Below are 23,760 nucleotides of genomic sequence, written 5' to 3'. Positions count from 1 at the left end.
GTTTTACTAGTCCACTGGAATCTTGCTTGGTTTGATTTTAAGATGCAAAAAGAGGGAAAGAGAAAAGAAAGATTGTTATATACTAACTGTAAAAATGCAACATTGTTTTGATCATGAGTCATAAACTCATAACATATCTATGTATTGCAACCAGAGTTGGACTGGGTCACTGGGTCGCTGGGTCACGTCATACTCTTTTCAGTTAGACCCAGTGACCCAGTTGACCCAGTTTGACCCAGTGACCCAACTTGACCCAACTTGACCCAGTGACCCAGTTTGACCCAGTGACCCAGGACCCAGTGACCCAGTTTGACCCAGCGACGCAATTTCACCCGGGGACCCAATTCGACCCAGTCACCTAGTTTGATTGAATAACGCAGTTAAGTCAGTGCCCTCGGTTCAAGTGTACAGATTATGCAATAAATGAAATGCTGGTTTGTTGAAAATAATACTCGATTGCTTGACAACTGCCATTTCTGTGATGTTTGCTTTAATACTGCCGTAAAAAACTTTCCATGTCCCGAATTGTATTAGAATGATGTTATTTCTTTGCTTCAGGGCTTACCAGTTTGCTTACAGGTGTTCATTCACATTTAATTTTTTTCTACTAGTTAGCTTAATCCAAATAAATCTTTTCTCTAAATACTTTCATTGACTACTTGACTACAAACTATAAACAAATGCATTTGATTTTTTTAGGTATTAGTTCTCTTGAATGAAATTGGGCTACGTGCTTGTTGCCGAAGATTATTGAGGAAGTTTTTTTTAAATTAAAAGTTACTTGAAATTGTTTTGGATGATACCTAACAATAATTTAATTACTGGGCTACCGGGGCAGGACGGGTCACTGGGTCAAGCTGGGTCACACGGGTCAAGGGTCTGGGTCAAGCTGGGTCACCGGGTCAAGCTGGGTCACCGGGTCAAGCTGGGTCAAAGCTGGGTCACCGGGTCAAACTGGGTCACCGGGTCAGTAAACTAACTGGGTCACCGGGTCACTCTATGCTTGACCCAGTCCAACTCTGATTGCAACGAACTGGGGTAGTTCGTGCACAAGCGGTGAGCTTTAAAATTAAAGAATATTAGCGGAATAATAATTTTTAATTTTAAAATAAATACGAATAAATAAACAAATTATATTAATTAATTAACACGGCAGGGGCAGAAAACGGCGGAACGGCGCAAGAAACGGCTGGACGAACTCGAGCGCCATCAAGCGAAAAATCTCGCGGCTGGTCGATGTCGGCGGTAGCAACGGTCTGGCGAGTCGGCCTCGGTGGCCTCGGGTAAAGGCAACAGGAGAGACGGCAGCCAGGAATCGGGCGGGTTCAGAAAATGGCGGCGGGCACTCCCTCAAAACTAAAACAAAATTACGGTAAACTCCCTAACGGGAATGAAAACAACAAAACACAAATCGGCGGAAAAGGAATTGCGGGAAAGCGAACAATCCTCCTTCCCTTTTGTTTAGTAAAACGGAAAATAAAAAGCTCACCTTGCAGTTAACGGAGCGGTAGGAAAAGTTGCTAAAAGCTAATTCCAATGAATATGGGTAACTTAATGTAAAAGCAAAATAATATATCAATGATAGATTAATAATTTATTGGTGTTATAACAGTATAGTTTTACACACACAAAAATGGTCACAACTACATATAAATGCACGAACCTACAAAAATTGAGCGATCTCAAACCGATAATTAAAAATTCGCTTATGTTAAAAATTGTCAACTCTAACAATAGTATCTTTAATTTTTTCCTCAATACCTTTGGACATAAAGATCTAACATCAGGAGCTAAGGCGTTGTAAAATTTGATAGCATAATAGTTACTACAATTTCTTGATCTGTTTAACCTAAATACTTGCATAATACGGAGAGGAAACCAGGAAATTTCGAGACGCTCGCGTACCTAATACGGAACGTGTTCAAAACTTAATTAATTAATTAACAACTCCGCCTGCGCTTATCGGAAAAATACGGGATCGATATCTGACTTCAAGTTTTTTAAGCGCGCCTCTTTTGAGAAAACGACCAGCTCGGTACCGGTTTCGTATCCGGGGGGTAGCGTATTTTTTGAAAAAGATTTTCAGAAAGTAGGAAATGGGCTGTTTTTGAAGAAAATGATAGAATTTGTTTTCGCTAATGGCCCATTTTAAAAAAAAATAAATAAAAAAGATTGGAAATGTCGTGGTAGCAGGAAAAAAACTTTGGCTATTGCGCAATAGGTGGCGTATGCGTTCATTTTTCAACATAGATATATATATTTATATATCTATGTTTTTCAATACAGTGACTTTATAGAGACAGTGGCCACAATAGAGTGTCTAATTTTTGATTGATTGTTGAGATCGGCCGCCATTTTGCGTCAAATTTCACGTATTTCCGGTAATAGATATGCTCACGCGCATTCCCGCGCTTCTATAAACGTCACTGGTTGACACATTTGAAGTACAGGTGCCATGATATTCCTACAAAAAATAGTATCATGACAGATGACAGCCTGACATTAGCGACTTCTGCAGTCAAATGCCAGAGCCAGACGATGAAAAATTTGTGTTTCGATGGCCGTGAATTCAGTACCTAATTGTATTTCCGCGTGCAATTAGCATTGGAGGACAAAGGCATCGAAAAATAGCTGAAAACGAATGTGGCGGAACCTAATATGTGTGACAAAGTGCCAACAATTGAGGATATTGTTGTCAAACGCGATACCATATTCGACTCGCAGTGCAATAGCCCATCGAGCAATTTCTATGAGTTGGATTCAGCGAAGAGATTATGTTGACGAGGCAGAGTAAGACGTTCAATTGACAGGATGATTTTCAGAAAGTAGTTGATGGAATCTGGACCATCCACTCAGGCGGAGACTAGACTAGAGACAACCATATTCATATTTACAGTTTTTATATAGCTAATTGTACTAATAAAACGTTTAGAAAATAGTCGTTTGCAATATGTCTGCTACGTACCAGGTCGTATAAGCTTAAGCAAGGTATCCGTGGTTCGATCCAGCACTGGAACGATGAAAACGTTACCCGAGCCTCGCTCGTACCCTCCGAAGATCCACTGGCCCTCGATTCGTCTCCCACGGTTGTACTTCCTCTCGTCGATCTCAACGGTTACTCCTTCTCCACCTAAAAGAACAGAACGACGTGTTAAATAATCCATACATACCTCTCGGCAGAAACTGCTCCCGTCGACGAAGGTCCTGGACGAAACTTGCAGCTCTTCCATGACAAACCTCTTCTTCGGATGGTGAACCATGAAGCACGAATCGACACACGGTTGGCACGACCAGATGAGATCCCTCGAAAGGTCCCCTTCTTTGCTGTAACAGGGAACGAGCACTTTTTAGTCTACCTAGTTTTCGGTACTTTCACCTGACGCTGGCATCTAGAACGAAGTCGGGTGTCTTCTCGTGCAAGGTAGCCATCCTTCTTGCACGTGGGGCAGGCGACGGGTCCGGGAAGAACCAGATGATCCTGCAAAAAAGAAATAAGGTCCCGTTCGCGGTTACAAAAATCTGAAAAAGAAAGAAGTGTATTTAGCAGCTCTGACACGCCATGATTGCTTTGAAAAAAGCAGAATACAAATAATAAACGAAGCGAAGGTAAAGCGTCTGTTTTTTTCAGCACATCAAAGCGAAATGGCGTCTACCGTAACGTGGTGGGCGCTGGGTAGAGTTGCACCTGCGTACATGAATAATCAGATTATTGATTTATATACACACAGCGTCACCTTCTTTTTTGTAACGGAACATTGCATACAATTTGTTATTAGCTATTATTTGTTATAAACAATTGCGGTGGGTTTGGTATGGTTTTTTAGTATCGTGGGACCGACCCCTGTGAAATTTGGTTGAAATCGGTGTTACCTCCCGGATAGTAAATAAACTATTAATAAGACTATTTCCGATTATATTGGCATTCAGATTTGTCATAATTATAGATGTTATTTTAATAATCCGATAAAGGTTTACTTTTAACGTAATGAGGAAATCCCCACCAGTATCCGCCACTATTTACTGTGCATTTAGTAGGCGGGCTTACACTGAAATTCTCATACTGCTTCGAGGAATAAGCGAGCTGTACCCCACAACCTTTGGAGCTACTGATTTTTGAAAATATGGCAGAAAAATTCTTTAAGCTACAGCCACAGACCCAGAGACTTGCTATAACTAGACTGAGCTTAACGTATCTAAAAGCCGTCTTACACTGAGCAATTTCTTGCACAAGATATATTGCACAATTTAAATTGCATAGTATCATACAGGAAATTGCATGCAAAATTACATTGCAACAAATTATTGCATCAAAAATAGAACCGGTGCTATTTTTTATGCCAGTTTCAATGCAATTTTAAAATGCGCGTGCGCCGCTCGTTGAACATGTATTTTCAGATCAGCTGTTTAGTGTTTTTCGAGGTGTTTTGTTTGACAAAATCTGTCTTGTCTTGTTAATTCCTTCATTTAGTTATTTGTGTTGCCAGTTTTGCGTTAAAATGTCGTGGACACATGAACAGATTTCTTGTCTTATTGGGCGCGTTCAGGGACGGTCAGCAGCTGACGGCTGATGCTTAGATGGCTAACAAGTTGCTAAGGTTAGCCACCCATGTTCCCTGAATGACACACTTAAGCTGAGTGCCACTTGCATTTGAGGTTATGTTATAAAATATAAATTTTTTAACATGATCGAACCAAATATTGTGGATTTCTTATTCAACGACGATGTAAACTTAAACGGCGTAGTGTATATTCTAGAATCTAGATGATAATGCGGTTGATGATGAGGCCAATCATCATGCGCAGCCTGTGCGTAATGAAAATTACGTTGAAGTTACAGTACCCCAGTACACAGTTAGTGAGTTCAAGAATCACTTTCGAATGTCCCGGATGGCAGTGGAGCAGCTAATAGGTCTTGTTAGTAATCATTTACCCGATAAACATTCGGTTCCGATTGAAAAGCAAGTTCTTTTTTCCATTTGGCTTCTGGCAAAGCAAGAAAGCTTCTTGGCTGTCGGGGACAGATTTAATCTGTCGAGTGGATCAGGCCACTATATTTTTATGAATTTTATTTCTGCGGTGGGTCATTTAACGCACCAATTTATTGAGTGGCCAAATGCGAGAACATGTAACGAAATAGCATCAAGAATAGAAACAAAATATGGTAAATATGTGTAGTTAGAGTAGGGCTCTGGGGTCTCATATAGTACCTGTAATAGGAGTTGCCCCAAAATTTCACACGTTTGCCACTAGGACCACGTATAAAGGTAGTACTGAGAGTTGGGGAGAGGAAATAATTACTTTAACCCAAAAAGGGAAAGCATGTGTAAATCTTGGGGCGGCCCCTACTATCGCTACCTTTGAGTATACTCCTAGGAGTATGATGAAAGTCGCTATTATATCACACTCCAGAGTCCCACTCTATCCCCAATACCTATAGGTAACTAAATAATATATTTACCAGGCATACCAGGTGTCGTGGGTGCTATAGATGGAACCCACATACAAATAAAACAACCAACACATAACCCCGTAGATTTCTTTAATAGAAAAGATGTACACTCGGTGGTTTTACAAGGAATTTGCAACGATAAATTAATATTTACAGATGTATATATTGGTATGCCAGGCCGACTGCATGATGCGCGAATTTTTAGAAATAGCCCAATCTATAATAGACTTGTAAACAATCCTGCTTTATTAACACCACAGCAACACTTACTCGGAGATGCAGCTTATCCGCTGCTTGATAATCTCTTAAAACCATACAGGGATAATGGCCACCTTACAGAAGTACAAATTCGGTTTAACGAAGTGATGAGTAGCATACGGTCGATGATCGAAAGGTGCTTTGGTCTATTGAAAGGTAATGAATATGCTCAAAAGAGAACAAACCTGATTCTTTTTGCAGGAAAATGGAGAAGACTAAAATATCTTGATATGTCTCTAGCAGATAAACTACCTCAAGTTATATTGGCAGCTTGTATTCTGCATAACTTTATTCTGATCATCGATAATGATGCAGATAACCAGAATGACAATGGTCACAATGGTGATGACATAGGTATACAGCATGCAGAATTTTATGAGGAAGATGTTGGAAGAAATGCAGAAATAAAAAGAGATTATATAGCTTCACTATTGTAATAGGTATATGTACTTATAATAAAACACATTATTCGTTCATAAATATGTCGCTATACAAAGTAAGCATAAGCATTTTACAAAACATGAGAAAAGTTATGTTTGTGAATTTGGAGGTGAATTTAAATATTTTTCGAACAGATCTAATTTTTTCTTCTGAATTTCATTAAAGGTCTCCATTTGAATTCTAATGTTTTTAATCTCTTCTACCTTCTTGGCTTCTATTTCTAATTGTTTTTTACGAAAAACGTCTAATCGTTTCCACTTCGATGAAAGTTGTGGCGTACATGCTTGTACAGATGAGGCATGCGTTGGTGTCGATTGTGGTGATGATCCATTTTCAGTAATAACAATTGGTGTCTTTGGCGGCTGTGAAGAGGCCACCACATTGACAGGTTTCACACTTTTATCACGGGCAAATACTTCCTCGAAGCGATCGAAATATTCCCATGCTATCCTACCTCTACCTGTAGCGACCTTAGTCTTATTATTATCTAAAATTTTTATGTAGGTACTACGCATATTACGCATTTTTTTATCAAGTGCGTCAGATGACACTGTATATCCTTTGTTCTTCATTTTCCCTGCGATCTCATTCCACAGATCTTTTTTTTTATACTTCGGATTTCTAAATTTTTCGATTAACTTTTCGTATTCATCTATGAATAACAGAATGCTTTGGCGACTCCATCTAAATTTTTCACCTTATAAAATATGTTATTAGTACATGTATTAATTGGTATTCACCTACCTTCTTTACTAGCTTCTGCATCTTGCACAGCATCCAAATTGTTTGTGTCACCACCTTCTAATTCGATCTCTAAAACAGTCGTAAGTAATGCATTACAGGAATAACGTGTATAGTTTGCACCTTCATTATACATCGCATCAACTTCACTTTCATCGACTGTAGTATCGTTTTGGTAATTTAAATAATTACTTGTTGAAGGTGTGGGTACCGGCCGCAACCGTATGGTATTATTTTTACCGACGACGTAATTTTCCACAATAACTACCTTGTTCATCTTGTCCTGCACACTGGTCTACAAGTAATAACTATTTGGCGTGAAAGGTTTAGGTTATTTTTAATGCAGTTCGCATATGAGTTTGCACTTTGCAGTTCTTTTGTGAGGTTATGACGAGAACGCTGACGGCGCTGAGTACAAACAGCTGAAAACTTAAGTGCTAACCTATTTTGTCAGCCGCTGACACAGAATTCTAAGTCAGCGGACGCATTCAGGGTAATTGCTTAGTAAGCTACTTGGCCGCTGACCGTCCCTGAATGAGCCCATTGACTTATACAAAATGCATCCGTGTTTGTATGTGGTAAAGGACAAAAACTACCACAACAAGCATGTCCGAAATGCTGCTCTGCTAACCATACTTAATAACATTAAACCGATAAGACCAGTTACCTCAGAAGCTGATGTCCAAAAAAAATTTCATGGATTAAGGACAACGTACGCAAATGAGAGAAGGAAACATTTAGCGAGTATACACAGTGGAATGGCCGAAAATGAGGTAGTTTGTATCACTTTATAGTGTATAATAATAGTAACGTAACCATTTAACTAGGTTTACCATCCGTCGCTGTGGTATTATGAAAAAATGGATTTCCTGGACGACCACCTTGTAGTCAGGAAATCTAATTCAAACTTTTTATTGCCCGAGGAGGGCAATGAAACATCACAAACACAGGAGGAAGATTTACTGGATTCATCAATTAATGAAACTGTAAGTAGCTACATTCTTTCACATCAAAAGTTGAACATTATATGTTTAGATTGTGGAACAGTATGAAGTAGATGACCAAGGAGTATTGGTACCTTTATCACCAGAAATTTCCTCAGATTTAATACCAGATCATCAGAGGTCAGGATGCAGTGGGTTAAAAAGAAAAGGCATTTCAGTTGACACCAGACCTAGCACCAGACCATCATCAGCGGGAAGTGGCTCATCTTGTCATCAGAATGATTTGGAACTTGGACTTGGTGGATTAAAAAAAAGAAGTCTTTCAGTTGATAACAGGTCTTCATCTGCAACAGGTGCAAAAGGAAAAAGTAAAAAGGCAGAAGACCCAGACCTAAAAGTGTTAGAAGCTGTGTCTTCAAGCCTTGAGGGAATTACTGATGCGCTTAAGCCAGGTCTCAAAAGCAGTGAAGATATATTTGGGGAGTTTGTAGCTTCACAACTAAAAAAAATAAGAAATGAAAACAAAAGATTGACAGTGCAATATAATATTCATACTGTTTTGCACGAGGCATTATTGAGTTAATATTTTACAAGATATTTTATGTTATGTACCTATATTACAATTATCCTTATTACACCGATACAGTTTTATTTTGACGTTATTACATAATCATCACTGTAGAGCACATGTGAACAATAGAACCTAAACTAATCCAATTGACTTATTTTGCCACTCAACGCTTCCGACAGTATTAAAATAATCACAAAATTTGTTTCTTGTAAGCAGAGCCTCATTACTTGCTCTAAAACCACCTTGCTGAGATATGGTTTCTAAACTACATGTTTCATTAATTTCATTTTCTGGTCGAATATACTTCTTGTTTCTTACAGCCAAGAAATTATGTAATATGCAGCACGTTAGCGTAAGTATTTCTGCTTTTTCAGGGCTTAAATTTATTGTGTTTTGCAAAATTCTAAATCTGTTTGTTAAGATGCCGAAGGCATTCTCTACTGTTCGTCTTGCCCTGGACAGTCTATAATTAAAAATTCGTTTTTCCACAGACAATCCCCTTAAAGGATATGGTTTGATTATTCTTTTTGATAGCGGAAAAGCATCATCTGCCACAATAACATATGGCACACTTAAGGCAGTGTCTGGTAAATGACGGTCTTCTGGAAAGTTTAATAGGTTTCTATCAATGCCTTTTTTTAGACTACTTTCTCTGTATACTCCACCATCACTTATTCTTCCATTGACTCCAACATCTACATATAAAAACTTATATTCCGAATCTACCAATGCTAGTAACACTATGCTGTGGGATCCTTTATAATTAAAGTAGTAGGATCCACTGCTTTTAGGAGCTTGAAAATTGACATGCTTTCCGTCTAAGGCGCCAAGACAAAAGGGAAAATTCCAAAGTTTTTCAAACCCTTTGGCCACGTTTTCCCATTCCAGAGTAGTTCGAGGCAACTAAAATATAAAGATAATAAACAGCCAACGTATGAATCAATTTTACACCTGTATATATGTTTTCATTAGGTTTTGTATGATAGCTTTACACACTTCCATTACAATAATACTTATGGTACTTTCATGTATTCTTGTTGCATACATTAAGTCTCTAAACGTATTTCCACTGGCCAAATACCTTAGTGTTACTGCTAATCTGGAAATAAGTTAGCAGTTTAGTACTAATGAAAGGTAAATTAGGTAATATGTAGACTGTAGAGAAATATTTCAGTGTACCAACCTTTTGTCACTTGGGATACTTTGTCGTAACTGAGTATCCTGTTTTTTAATGATATCATCTATAAGGGTTAAAAGCTCCATAAATGTATCGTTATCCATCCGTAAGAAATTCCTATATGCCTCTGGATCTTCATGAAGTAACTCGTTTTGCAAAAGCGATAAAACTCCTTTACCCACATCTCTTTTTTTTAACCATTCTTCCTGCCACAATTTTCTCTTTTTGTTCTTTCTGGCAGCGCGTCTTTTTAGAATTTTACGAATTACACATATACCGATCAATCCACTGACAACAGATATTCGTCTTTCCACATTCATTGTATACAATAACAAACAAAATAAATTATTGAAAACTTGTGGTAATTATAGGTTGGGGTTGTATGATTGTCAGCTGGTATAAATTATAGTATAAATGCGCAGAATCCTCGGCTATATCTTGCACAAGAAATTGCATAGTATAAAGCAGTCAGCTCACAAATATTTGCTACATTTTATAGCACAAGAAATTGTGCAATTTCTTGCGCAACAAATTGCATAGTGTAAGACGGCTTTAAGGTGTTGTCGACACAGTATGCAACACACAATGCACGGCGGGGCAAAAATCGCCGAGATGGTGTGCAATAAAATGAAATAAGCTCTTATTTTAGATGTTCCGTTCATTAATCATTCTCGTGATTATCTCGAATTAGTAAACAGATAAATTTCTGTTGAGAATAAACCAATAAACTTAGGTTAATTCGTGCGTATCAACATGTACTCTCTAGATAAAATTTTAAACAATATGCAGATTTCCAACGGATAAAAGTTTAAAGGGCCAATGGATCAGAGCCATTTGAAGAGAAAAATTTACTCCCACCATAGTGCATTTGCGGGGAATGAAGCCGATTTTAGAAAGGTACCGACGAAGGTGTTAAACAATAATGCAATACCGAGCGTTTTCGACTTTCCCATTCACTTAAAATAACGTAGAACTATTCGACATCCTTTACTAGCAAGATAACGGCAGTACCTATTTGCCTATTAGGTATAGACGTAACTAAGTTCTTACTGGTACTAAGTATATTTCAGGTTTTGTTACAAGAAAAATAGCTAAGTCTGTTAAATGTTCCATCAGAGAGTCATGCAAAGCTAGAAAAAATCGTGGATTGTTGCACGTATCAAGCAAGGCATTCAAAATTTGCCAAATTTCTGAAAATGTGTTCAGGTTTTCCATTCAATCCACACCACACCGCGTTGTAAACAAAATGGTTATCAGCAGTCTAAGAAAAATAAATAACAGTTACAGCCCATTTAGGTCTTTGGATAGGCATATATTGAATCAAAATCCGCTAAATAATCATATCTTACTACTTACATCTTTAGTTTTAAGAGTATATTTTCCCATGCGTGTTCACCACCAAAATACACATATAAATCGAATTAGGACTAGAGTAAGGCAGTTATATACCAATTTAGATCAAATAAAATACCAATAAATTCGATTAAAACAGTTAACAGTTATATGTTATCTTTTTTTGCGACTAAAATTTAGAATAAACATGTGCTAAAGCAAGCTGCAGAACGTACGTCTGCCCCGCGATGAACAGTTGGTTGCCTATCCTATCTTGACAACGGGCGTTTATAGTAAAATCTACGTTACGCGCGGTCTAGTTATAGCAAGTCTCTGCACAGACCCCACCCTGTCCAAGGTTTTTCAATGTATTTGGGAAGGCTGGCCACAGTCGTTCAAAGATTTTCCACAAGAGTACCATTTTTCCAGTAACATAAGTCAAAACATCATTGATCATCTTCAATCGACTTCAGTAATTGTCCACACGATAAGTCGTACTCGGTATACTCTCTCTCTCTCTCGTAGAGCCCAATATTGGTAGTGTGCAGTCAGACTTCTTCATTTTCTCCTCGACCCTTCCTCCTGTTTGGTGGTTCTTTTGGCGCAAGAAATTAAGGGTAGTGAAAAGTACACTTGTTATCTGCATTCCAATGTTTAAATTGGACAGATTGGGGTCAAGATCGGAGAAACGCAGGTATGCCTTCTTTTCTTTATCTAACGGTATACCTTGTTGGGAACGAAAGTTTTACCTTTTTATCTTTTCTGGAAAGCTTTCTAAACTGGCCAAGATACGAAAATCTTATTCAACAGTTCCAAATATTTGTGGTGTTGCAAATATTCCAAAAGTCCCGATAGACTCCGAGGCGCCATGTAAGATTAGTCATCGGCGATAAAACACGAAGGTGAATGTGCCGTAATCTTTCCGGGAAATATGACGGTTTGGCCCTAGAACATTCTAGAATACTCCCATCGTTCGGAAGCACTCGAAAATACAATTGAATTGCGTTTCAGGACATTTCCAATTTCAACGCCGAAGTAATAAAATAGTTCGCACTGTTAGAACTTGTGTATTTCAGTTATAATTTCAAGACTGTTATTGTTAATTAATTGTATATAAATCACGTAATTAGTTAGTAGTTTAGTATGGAAAGAAAGATTTTATTATTCAAAATATTTAGTAACATAATTGAATTTTTATCTATAATTCCCATCGCAGTAAAAAAGACTGCAAATGCAGTTTATTTATGCTGAGTAAAATGTATTTCCCAACTGACGGACTGTCGCAATCCAAAATGGTAAAATATAAATTTCTCTAAAGATGTAATTTACGCACCTACAAATTGGTAGGTTTGACTGAGAAGTCGAAAAAAAATGAATGATTGTACAAATAAACGGGGCAAGCATGAGAATTAGAGGGTTTGTTTAGTATTTGTTCATCATCATATGTGTTCGGCAAATGGTTTCTAATACCAAGTTGCAATCCCGCCCACTCCTATAATTTGATTGTATTACCCGTAGTGTTTATTATTGCTCCATATCTCCCAGCGTGTATTACATTGTAGTGTTTATTATTGCTCCATATCTCCCAACGTACTCGTATTCACCTGTTAAAAATTACCACCGCAGCACTTGAATATTGACAGTTAACATCTCGTTAAACTATCTCATTGCGTGATGATATTTGCATGTGTATCTATCTTAGGTCAGTAACGCTTTCCATAGAGCAGGAATGAAAATTACAGACGATGGACTGTGACTTTTACCCTGACAAATTGCACTTTTAAGTATTCTCATGTGGGAATCGGTTTTTGTGCGTTTATGAAGACAGAATCTAAGGTAAATTTCTTGCATTGGAAATTTCTCGTAGGTATTGGAGCTCAAACGATGATAGGGAGTACGTAGGTACATGTTAGCATACATTTAATTTAATCAAGACGCACCTTTAACATATCATATTAACATTAACCGTCAAGTAAGGCATTGAGCACGAATGCGATAAATAATACCGCTTCGATGAACGTGTTTGCGTTATACGAGCCAGGTGTCATTTTGAACATTTTAACTAAATTACAAAAGCGTCCAATTAGAGCCTTCCGAATATTGTACACGTCATTTCCAAATTGTACCAACGAATAGGAAAATACATGCGAAAATTTTTAATACCTATATTACGACGGGCGGGAAGGGTTCTTATGGCAAATAAAGACATTTCTGTTGTGACGCACCGCATGTCGTACGTGAACTTTCTGCAATTCTTAACTTCACGTACCCCTATTTCAATTGTTGGATACGAAGTTGAAGTAGTTCTTTGTACTGATGAATTCCCTTTCGGTGGTGAACGACACGCCGACTTTATGAACTATGGCACGATCCAATTACAGAGAACGTGATTTCTTTCATTGCATCTGAAGGGTCCTCATATTTCAAACATGATTGTAGTACATCGAGCGGTGTAATGAAATCGAGAGTTGGACGACTCAAAAATTAAAATATATAGAGTATTCATTATATACAATCGCCAAACATTTATATTTCGGTTAAGTAAAAGCCTGTAAATCTAGATTTAGGAAACGAACGCGAGCTTACTAGCTTTTTAATTATTAAACATTAATTTAAATTTAAGGTCGAAAAAAATCAATACGCGGTAGGTTTTAAATGAAAAAAATAAGTCTGAAGATTCATAGCTTCCAGCGGTGGGATATTTAGACTTGATGAACCGTATATCCTCAAAATCCTATTCAATATGAAAAATTTATTAGCTAATGTGAGTGTGAGTGGGCCATTTGCATTTTTTATTGCGATGTTTTAGGTTTGAAATAAAGAGATGGCACTGTTCTATTATCTCGTTGCTGTTGCGGTTCCGTAAAAATATTTTAATGAGCATCATCTCGAATGTGATAAGTACTCTCTTTTTACGAGTTAGACTTCTATTGACAACTTAAAAATAAACTGATATTTGCGGAATACCTACCGGATGCCGCAGTTATTTTGCTGAAATACTTTTTTAAAATAAAAAATTACATAAAACATTACTTAATGCACTTTTTAAACTTGTCCACTTAGTTTCGTGCCATTTATTTTTAAGGGTTCAGGTTTAACGTAGAATTGGCTTTCTTATTTGATAACTACTGAATTTAATAAAGCTGTTTAGTACCAGAAAACTGAATTGATTTAAGATTAATTATTTTATTATACAGCTCGTGCACATATTGACATCTTATATGGGCTTAACTGAAACCTTGATGCGAGTGTCGGAGACACGTGGACCTTTCCCTACATGTGCTTAAGCTGTACAATACGACCAGCAAATTCGAAATATCAGGAATAAACACAACTTCAGAAACATTGCTTTCTTTTTGATGCAAAAAAATTTATAACGCATGTATACTGCGGGATTTGTGTGAATTGTTTTTCCCTATGTCTACTTTTAAAAGGCAAAATATCTTCTGAAGGACGCCTAATTTTATGCAACTAAAATAACTCACGCCCTCGTCTTCTGCTTTGCCATTCTGGATTTTGTAATTGCATTCCATTAGTGCATTCCAAACGCTTAATTCAAACGGTGTGATAAATGTTATGCTCCTTTTAAAATTCCACTGTTTCAGCAAAAGTTTAACGTACCTTACTAAAAGAAGGTCATATCATTCTTCAATGGCCTTGCTTTTTAGATATGAGGTATGACATTTACTTACCCAGAAAAATGTTATTTACAAAACACAAGTTAATCATCAGCAACATCAAGTTTACCCCCTTCAGTCGAGGAACAGAAAAAAGTCGCACGAGGCAAATACGGATGATGATCGATTACGTTGACTTGATTTTTGGCGAAGAAATCACGTTATCCTAATGAAACAGCTTAGAGTTGTCCGCCCAGGGGTCCGGCCGAACTCTTCGAATTCGTTCTCGCAGACGTCCGAGGACTTGAAGATACCGGTCTGCATTCACTGTGGTCCGCTGAGGCAAAAATTCCTTTATGCCTTTATGGTCGAAAAAACAAACAATATGCAACTGAAGGGGTTAGTGCTTGAAACTATTAAATAGACGTAAAGAGAGGATGTGATCAAAACGATTTCAGATGCACGTGTTTATCGATCATTCGGTGTCAAATAAATGCGATAAGTAAGAATTGATTTTGTTTATGTAGCAGGTGGCCAAATTTTTGATTTCGACATCCGACCTTTCTTGGGCCTTGGCTCACCTTCCCCGACCCATTGCATGCTCTGTCGCTTTGTTTATGGGCCGTATTGGAATGCCCATGACTCGTCGCACGCGATGACCTGCTTCAGAATGTTTTTGGAGTCAATTGCAACCAGCCAATCCTGGCAAACATCAACACGGCGCTGCTTCTGTTCAGCCGGCAGAATTTTCGAACAAGGTTCGCGCACAGTTTCCGCAACTGCAATTTCTCCTTCACAATCAAGCGCACGGTCTCGCGATTGGTAGACAATGTGTCAGTGACATCTCTAAACGGCGGTCAGAATCGAGCAAATGACGCACTCGTTCAACATTATCTCGAAGTGCTAGGCGCGTCCAGCATCGTCGTTCACATCTTCGGTACCAGCTTTAAACCGCCGTACCCACTCATACACGGTCGATTTCTTCAGAGTTGGCTCTTTGTACACGTTGGTTAACATCGACAAAATTTCCGTTAAATCGCCCGAGAGGAAATGATTGACAAACATTGTCGCCTGGCTCTTGGACTATACTGTTCTTCCATGAAATTTGTGGTTGGTCTTATTCGGTGCAGAATTTAATCCTCCACAACTTTTATGTAGGCCAGTAGGGTGTTTTTTTCCTTTTACGCAATGGCATCTCGGAAACCATAATACATACAGATTCGGTTAAATGAGGAAAGAATTGACGATTTAAGAGCTTTTTCAAGATATGCTTTTGTTTTTTGAAAAAATCCGGTTTACTAGATATGAGCGAAAAACAGATTTAGTGATTTTTCATTTAACTGTTGTAGAATCGTTATTATTAGACATACAACAAAATGACTCGAATAAAAGTTTTAAACATTTTAGTGCTCAACATGATGAACATACTAATTTCCTTCTATATTTTACCATTTTTGAGTTATAATACAAACTTTAATTTTTTTTAATGGTAATCATAGTTGGCTTTAACTTTTATATTATGCCTTCTCCATAAATAAACGGATTTAGAGATAAACATTAGACGTTATTTCCTTTTTTCGATTTTAATTGATGCAATCTACGTCCAACTTCTGGAGTAACTCTCAAAACGATTCTGAAGGACTCATTCAGCTCTTCTACAGTTCAAGTTCTCTACTAGCTTTGTCTGATTGCTTTTTACATTTCGAGCAAATCTGCAACAATATGCAATTATGCGCCTAATTTTGTTTATATTGGAAAATTTTATAAATATTTCAAACAATTATTACTAACCTTTGTGCAAACATGAGTTACAATTTCAGACAACTCTAATGGTAAATTTTGTCCTGATGTTAACTGGTGCTTAAAATGAACATTTTTTAGTTGTAGTGACCCACTCCACCATAAGTGATAAGCAGTCGGCAGGACTATATTGAGTTTTTACATAAAGCCAATAAAATTCCGTTGTGTGTTCTTGATTTGCGCACCATTTGTGCAACTCCATTTTCATGGTAGCAAGCTCTTTCTGAATCTGTAACACCTTTTCTAATGTATCGGCACCACATAAGAAATCGTCAACATATCAATTATCTAACACTGCGTTATAAGGCTATTGTAATTATATTGCGGCTTATGGAAACGCTCAGACCTTGCAACTGCGATTGTGCAACGTTTTTTTCGTGGAGATTTTTGTTTCGCTGTCAACAGCGTTTATATCGCGCGATTTCTGTTTCGCAAGCAAAACAATATGTCAAAAACGGAAGCTTTAATAGAAATTGTTAAAAAATACCCAATGTTATACGATTTAAAACATGATGATTACAAAAACATTAGGAAGAAAGACAAAGTCTGGGATGAGAGTGGCAAAGAATTGAATGAAAATGGTAAATGGTACTAAAATTGTTTATTATTTACATACGTTCCTACATACAGTTCAATAGATATAGATGCTGATTTATTAATATTAACATAACATAAACTCACTAATTACAAGTAATATTTAAGAATTAAAATAACTTACAAATTTTTCTCGATATGCAAATGCTAACCTTACTGCACGTCTTGGGTGATCGCCCTTTGTTTTGGTTCGCAGAAAATTGTGCAAAATGCAGGCTGTTTTTGCAATTGAAATTGTAGTTTCCACCTTTGTTTCTATTGGTCTATAAAATATTCGACATTTTTGAGCTAATATACCAAAGGCATTTTCTACCACCCTTCTTGCAGTACAGAGTCTTGTATTATATTTCTCTTTCAAAATGTCTGTCCTAGATTGTCTGTATGGAAAGGGCCTCATTAGGTATGGTTTCAGCGCAAAAGCTTCATCACCAATTAAAACATGACCGCAGGGTTCATTTTGTCCAGGCAGATTTTTAGGCCCAGGAACATTCATTGTATTTTCTTCGAACCGCTTTCCCATGTTTTGCTCAAAAATTCCACTGTCGCTGTTTTTACCAAATCCGCCGATATCTACACATAAAAATGTATAATTTGATCCAACAATAGCCATCAGTACTATTGAAAATTTGTGTTATAATTATGTCCCTATTGAGCACTCAGGAATGTGAATTTTTGTACTGATACCCAGAAACGCTTTAAACAGTGGAAATAAATGCAATTTAAGGATCTCGTTCTATTTTGACAATTTTACAAATTATTATTAGAATATCTTATTATTAGCTATGTATCGAAGTGTTGGCGTCACAATGAGAAGCTGTATGTGCCTCTATAACCACCTAATGGGTCCTCAGGTAATATGATACCTTTTATCTCGGCCTCTGCAGTATTTTCTACCTCCAAATTTTTCTCGAGATTTTTTAGGGCTAAGATCATAAAATGATCATATTGCTCGCTAGACATGTTGTTTTTGTCATGGCCACCAATTCCAAACTGGAATACTTCTTGTCTGAGTTTGAAATAATCCTCCACTAATTTTTGGATTTTTTGATGGGACGAATCATCATTGATATAGTAATTTTCGAATGAGTCATTCTTGAGACGAGCTATGGTAGTTGCAACCGTTGCTGCCTCATCAAATATCTGGCGGTTCACAAGTGTGCAGAAGTCCTTATCATATAAGATCTTGACGTACAATCTTTCTTCAGGGGGAAGGGATTTTAATTGCTTCATCGCTGCTGCGAATCTCTCCTTCAAACCTCTCAGTAAGATCGTACTCCAAAAATTCGGGATGTTCGGAGAATATGAATTTATCTATCAATATTTGTCAATAATTTTGACAATTTTACAAATCATTATTAGAACATCTTATTATTAGCTATGTATCGAAGTGTTGGCGTCACAATGAGAAGCTGTATGTGCCGCAATAACCACCTAATGGGTCCTCAGGTAATATGATACCTTTTATCTCACCCTCTGCAGTATTTTAAACCTCCAAATTTTAAGTGTAAAATTATGGAACATGTAAAAAACGGTTTGTTGTTTTTTTACAATAACTTTTTTAGCAATAAACGCAGAAACAATTCCTTCCTTGGTGCAAGCCTCGACACCATAACGAACCAAATAGCGAAAAAAGTTGAACAATAGCTCTTAAGATAAATAACTAGTAGCGTTTCAACGAACGAACGAGCGGACGGACGGACGGACAAAGTGGCCACACTCGCGCGTTTTTTTTTTATTTTTGTGGAAATGCACTAAAAATGGAAAAATCTGCGGGATACATATGCAAAATATATTAGGTCTACAAAAACCAAAACGGGACAAACAGTAAATACCATGAAAAAATGGTTGTGGGCAGAGCACATGACAGCTTTTCGGCCTTACTTGACTCGCCAAAACTTCTTCCAATATCAATGACATAATCCTACAAATAGCGTTCTTGAGGAAACTGAATTAGAATCCATTGCAGAATCAGAAAATTATGACACTGAAAAGGCTAATTTCGAATATATAGGTAGCGTCCCAACTGAAAAAGAACGGATTCTCAAGAAACAAACAAACAAGTTTTAAATGTCACTCAGCCATCCCAATTATTAACGGTATCAAATACTGCCCCAACTGCAAATAATACAATCGGTAGAAAGCGGAAGAACTCTACACCAGTATCTTCTGTAGGAGAGATGGTAAAATATTTTGAAAATTAAATATGATGCCACTTTCTGTCTTTTCTTGGCCCACGCAAATATCATAAAAACATTTTCCGGAAGGAGACAGGTTAACTAAATTGAAAATTGCTGAAGTTATAATGGAGCAGGAACTTTTGCATAATGAGGAACTCAACAGAAATATGATGCCTAGACTTGAAGGCGGAAATAGTTCTCTTTACAGCACTTTACATGATGATAACTCTAATATTGCACCAGTGCCTAGATCTGAGAGTGAAAATTCCAGTACTTTATCTGGATTTGCACAAGATTGTAATATCTATACTGCTTTGACAAATAATGGGTCTCAGCAGTCTCAAGGAATCTCCAAATGTCATTTGTGATAAGGCTCAAAATTTCATCAAAACACTCACCAGTCATTCTGAAATATATATTATAAAAGCGTTTTTCATCCTTTCGGAGTTCTGGCATCAACGTATGAAATTCTCCATACTTTTTTCGTTCCAAGTTAATATCATGAATAGACTTTCTTTTCACCCTAAAAACAGACAAATCAGTGCCAATCGTTTTCTAATAAATAAATAGTGTGTAGAAAAAAATATACTTGACATTTTCTTCAGCTTCTAAGGCAAGAAACAAAAGTGCCTCTTCTTCATCAGATGATGACATTGTCTTCTACGGTGGTCACTGATTGAAAATTAATGAATAAATAAATGTTCATTTTGTACGATTTATTCGCTAGGGTGAGGCACTAGGCGAATTTCACTGCCGCTGTCGTCGCGGAATGTTCGCTGCCGCTGCAGCTGCGAATAATTCGCATTGGTTGGGGGGAGCCTTTGCTAATGGCCATTTCGCTCCTTGTTGAGCGGCTTCAAGCAAACATCTAGTCACTAAATGAGGACTTGCTTGGACTGTTGATACTCCATCGCCAGAATATATTTATTAGAGATTATTTATGATCTGCGTGAATTAAAATTTGCCTATACATTTACTTAATATCGGCCACAAAGACAAAAGCAGCTATTTACGTTCTCACAGTTGGTAGTCGTTGCCGTCGCAAAATCCTGGAAAAAGGTCCCGGTCATATTGGTCAATATGCACATGAACGTTATTCGTTTAATTGCACGTTACGGAATCGAATATAAATTTGTTACACGTATCCCTATCACAATCCGGCTCCAAGGACCATTTTTAATGTACGAAACTTATTGTTCGCAATTTAAGAAATATCTTTAAGCTTATTTTTTAGTGTCATCCTGACGTACTGGTCGACGGTTACACGGATAGTGGTCGTTTTCTTGTCTTACCTAACCTATACGTAAACATTGTGCGTACGTTGCTAGTATATTTGCGGTCAGGCAAATACCTAAACACTAAAACAGCATACTGAAATAATCTTAAAACAATAAAAAGAGACGATCAACAATAATACAATTAACCTTAAAAACTTCTACCTAAAGAATGTTTGCACGTCGCAAACAAAACCCATTGATGAATTAAGTGAGAACTCAAACTGGTAAACACTTGCTCTGTCTAGCCGTGTCTCATCATTCGATCGTTTCTTTAATAATACCCAAATCGTGTAATACTGAATGTTGTAATAATTTGAGCTACTGCTGCATTAAAAGAGTTAATTCTTTGTGTGTCAAATATACTTACTTTGGAATAAAATAATTACATTAGTGTCATTTGCTATTATACTGTACTCTACTACTACTATTTTTGACATTCTACTTATTTCCACCAAAAATTAGTACTCGTCCTTTGTTTCAAAATAATCTGCAACTAAGTCTAGTGTCCATTTTGAAGAAATATAATAAGCATTGTTTGATGTTCGTGCCAACACAATTAGAGGAAGGTTTTCAAAAGATGTCGAAACGCTTCTTCCATGGTACTGAGCTTATGAACTATGCAACCGACATCTTTGATTGAATTTCTGGAAGGATAATAGGGGTCAAGGCGTACCCTTTAAGAATATTTATTTTTTGAACTGGACTAACCATTTCCCATTTGTGTTATCTTTTCATGGTTTATTGCTCTAGCGTCTTGTCTTTTTGGCACATTGTTTTTTCTTGTGCTATTACTTAAAAGTTTATGTTGGTTTAGAAAAGTAAATTTCTATTCTTTATAGCTATATATTTCACAGTGATTGCATATGAGACAACAAATATTTAGTTAATATCAAGTTCCATTTTCACATCATAATATTATTAGTATGATCAAATGTGGCAAATTATACATTATAAATCAATGTCCGAGGATCTGTTGACGTTTTTAAAATTTGTTGTGTTTAGTTTTCAAACTTTCCGGCTTTGGTAACCGAACAGTAGGGGTCGAAGGATACCATTTAGGTATTTTTATTTCCCACAATGTTTGAACTGGATTTTGCATTCGTGGGGTTCCTTCCATGGCTTATGGTTGTACTGTTCACTAGTGAGTTACCTTTTGTACTATTGCTAAGAACTTTTTAGAAAACAAATCCTTTTTAATTTCTTTTCTTTGGTAAATACCTAGTCTAAGCTTGGTCGGCAGAGACGGCCAAAGTTACTCTTAATTAAGTGACTGGAACGCATTCTAATATTTCGAAGAGTCACTTTCCACGCCAATATTCTGAGACTATTTTTTTGGTTATTTGTATGTCGTACTCATGCCATCTTCTTACTCTTTGGCAAGTCTTGTCACCATCTACTGATTAATCGACATAAATTCGTCAGCCGACTCAATAATAAAGAAACACCCGTATAGGAAAAATGTAGTTTTCTACAATGTTGGTATTGTTGATAAACGCTCGCATAGTATTTACGGATTTGTTGAAACGACTTCTCTTTTAAATGCATTTTACTTTATTCTCTAGTTTCCTATTTCAACGCTTTTTGTTTCTGCTCGATGTTATTAACATGATAATCTGTAATTTCGTGATTTATTTAATTACAATTAATTAACAATTAATAACAGTTGATATCACTCACAATTTATAACATACCACGAGGCGAACTTAATATTGGACTTCGCCACTAACTACATGCGATTCAGTTTGCTTAATTGCAATGGAAAAGTTCTAGAACGTTCTCGTGCGTTGTTGAGAAATCCGAATACTTCCGAAGTCGACTATCGATTTCTCGGAAAAAACACGTCACATCCACCTTCGTTCTTTATCGCCGATGACTAATCTTTCATGGCGCCTCGATGTCTATCTGGATTTCTAGAATATTCGCTGCACTATTTTTATCCGTTTATCTTTATAAAGTATACCTAAATGTTCTTACACTCAGTTCGGTTAGTAACAGTGTATGCTGTTTATATATTTCATCTGGAAAATTGGTACTCGTAAATGGTTACTTTCATTAAAAATTAAAAAACTACAACTTCGAATGGATGCTGCTAGTGAACAACTGACTGGTGTTTGAGAGAGGGTTGAGAGGGTTATCTATCGTTCAAATGTGTCTTTTGTTGCAAAATGAACTGCACCGAAGGCGATTGGTGTGAAGTTCTTCTCAATTCTCTCAATCTTTCCTCAAGCTATTTTGAAATTTTTCCATGCCGTGTGACGGTTACGTAAATAAATGTTTTCTAAATATACAAACTATGCGTGAATATGTCATGTTTAGAGATTTTCAAAATATATTGAAACGATCCCTTATAAACATTCTTCGGCCACTACATAGATGATGTTATGACTTATGAGCGTTTCATCAATCGAAATCGGTAATATGGGTATGTCTGCTGTATATTTCTTCAAATATTCTTTTTGGACGTTTGATTGATGGTGTTAAAATTATTTTTTCTGCATCCATAGTGCATGAAAAGAACTCATCAAAAACTTCACATGTTAATTATTCTATTGTTTTCAATTGTTCTTTCGCCGACACTTGCCTGACGGTCTTGTTTTCTGTTACTTCCATCGATGACTATGTTAACATCTAAGCTTATTGCGCTTATCCTTGAGTAATTATCTGGATGAACGATATTCTTAGCTAGTAAGTGTATTAACTGACTCGTACCGACACAACTAAGAAAAAAAATTAGAATTCAATATAGGCATCTTTAATTAGCGAAATTATATCTTATAACTTATTAAATACGACCGTTATGGATTGGTGACCACGCTCGTAGTAGGTACGGATTTATTCCAATAGATGGTAGTCTCGCCTCTTACGGCCGCATTATATCACAAAAATAAGCAAAGGTATGAAGATATATGACGGGATAATTATTCCAAATTAGATAAGCACTTTCGTACTTTCACGGGAAGTTGTTTGGTCAATAACAATAAGGAATTGGGGGCAGGCAACGTAATTTATTTTCATAAACTACTCTGCTGAACGTGTTTTCCACCATCAATCTATATTTTCTCGCCGCTTCCTCCTTTCTGTTAAAATAATGGTTACCGTATCATTCTTATTTTGAGTAGACGAGTTTAATATCAAATCTGTACGTTTTTTTGTCTCCTTAAAGTAACAAGGACTATTCGTATGTCATGTAAGATGAAAATCCATTATTACTTACCGCACACGATGCACAATTCATTGAAAAATGCTGCAGTTTCATCGATTTTCGCTCGATTGGACAGTAGGATGCATTTCTATTCTAATATCAAGCGCGAGTCATAAAATATGCGGTTGCCCGTTAACTTGCATTTCACAAAGTTCATGCACTTGACGTTTCAATTAGATA

At 36.9% G+C, this 23,760-nt stretch overlaps 5 protein-coding genes across 6 annotated transcripts; 2 read left to right on the top strand and 3 right to left on the bottom strand.

Moving 5' to 3' along the window:
• Positions 1–1,144: 1,144 nt before the first annotated feature.
• On the bottom strand, positions 1,145–23,760 carry LOC116160016. Its single transcript, XM_031473132.1, has 3 exons — positions 23,593–23,760; positions 2,966–3,519; positions 1,145–1,356 (listed from the first exon to the last, which is right to left on the bottom strand). Exons 2-3 carry the CDS (start codon positions 3,258–3,260, stop codon positions 1,145–1,147), a joined length of 507 nt encoding a protein of 168 aa, XP_031328992.1. The 5' UTR covers positions 3,261–3,519; positions 23,593–23,760.
• Positions 4,765–6,179, top strand: LOC116158910 (protein ANTAGONIST OF LIKE HETEROCHROMATIN PROTEIN 1-like). Its single transcript, XM_031471777.1, has 3 exons — positions 4,765–5,161; positions 5,462–5,863; positions 5,909–6,179. Exons 1-3 carry the CDS (start codon positions 4,879–4,881, stop codon positions 6,142–6,144), a joined length of 921 nt encoding a protein of 306 aa, XP_031327637.1. The 5' UTR covers positions 4,765–4,878; the 3' UTR covers positions 6,145–6,179.
• Positions 6,200–7,192, bottom strand: LOC116158911. 2 transcript variants are annotated; one of them, XM_031471779.1, is made up of 3 exons: positions 7,013–7,192; positions 6,893–6,961; positions 6,200–6,845 (listed from the first exon to the last, which is right to left on the bottom strand). In XM_031471779.1, exons 1-3 carry the CDS (start codon positions 7,164–7,166, stop codon positions 6,238–6,240), a joined length of 831 nt encoding a protein of 276 aa, XP_031327639.1. In that variant the 5' UTR covers positions 7,167–7,192; the 3' UTR covers positions 6,200–6,237. The 2 variants fall into 2 exon arrangements, with proteins under 2 accessions (XP_031327639.1, XP_031327638.1); XM_031471778.1 differs by having other exon boundaries at positions 6,893–7,192.
• On the top strand, positions 7,441–8,440 carry LOC116158912. The gene is made up of 3 exons (XM_031471780.1): positions 7,441–7,662; positions 7,717–7,875; positions 7,925–8,440. Exons 1-3 carry the CDS (start codon positions 7,447–7,449, stop codon positions 8,414–8,416), a joined length of 867 nt encoding a protein of 288 aa, XP_031327640.1. The 5' UTR covers positions 7,441–7,446; the 3' UTR covers positions 8,417–8,440.
• On the bottom strand, positions 8,358–10,132 carry LOC116158909 (putative nuclease HARBI1). Its single transcript, XM_031471776.1, has 3 exons — positions 9,588–10,132; positions 9,356–9,503; positions 8,358–9,307 (listed from the first exon to the last, which is right to left on the bottom strand). The coding sequence occupies exons 1-3, from the start codon at positions 9,899–9,901 to the stop codon at positions 8,537–8,539; spliced, it is 1,233 nt and encodes a 410-aa protein (XP_031327636.1). The 5' UTR covers positions 9,902–10,132; the 3' UTR covers positions 8,358–8,536.

The sequence above is a fragment of the Photinus pyralis genome, unplaced genomic scaffold (assembly GCF_008802855.1).
Source record: "Photinus pyralis isolate 1611_PpyrPB1 unplaced genomic scaffold, Ppyr1.3 Ppyr1.4_LG1, whole genome shotgun sequence".
Taxonomy (NCBI): Eukaryota; Metazoa; Arthropoda; class Insecta; order Coleoptera; family Lampyridae; genus Photinus; species Photinus pyralis.
The sequence above is the reverse complement of the archived record's forward strand: the minus strand, read 5'-3'. Positions and strand labels throughout refer to the sequence as shown.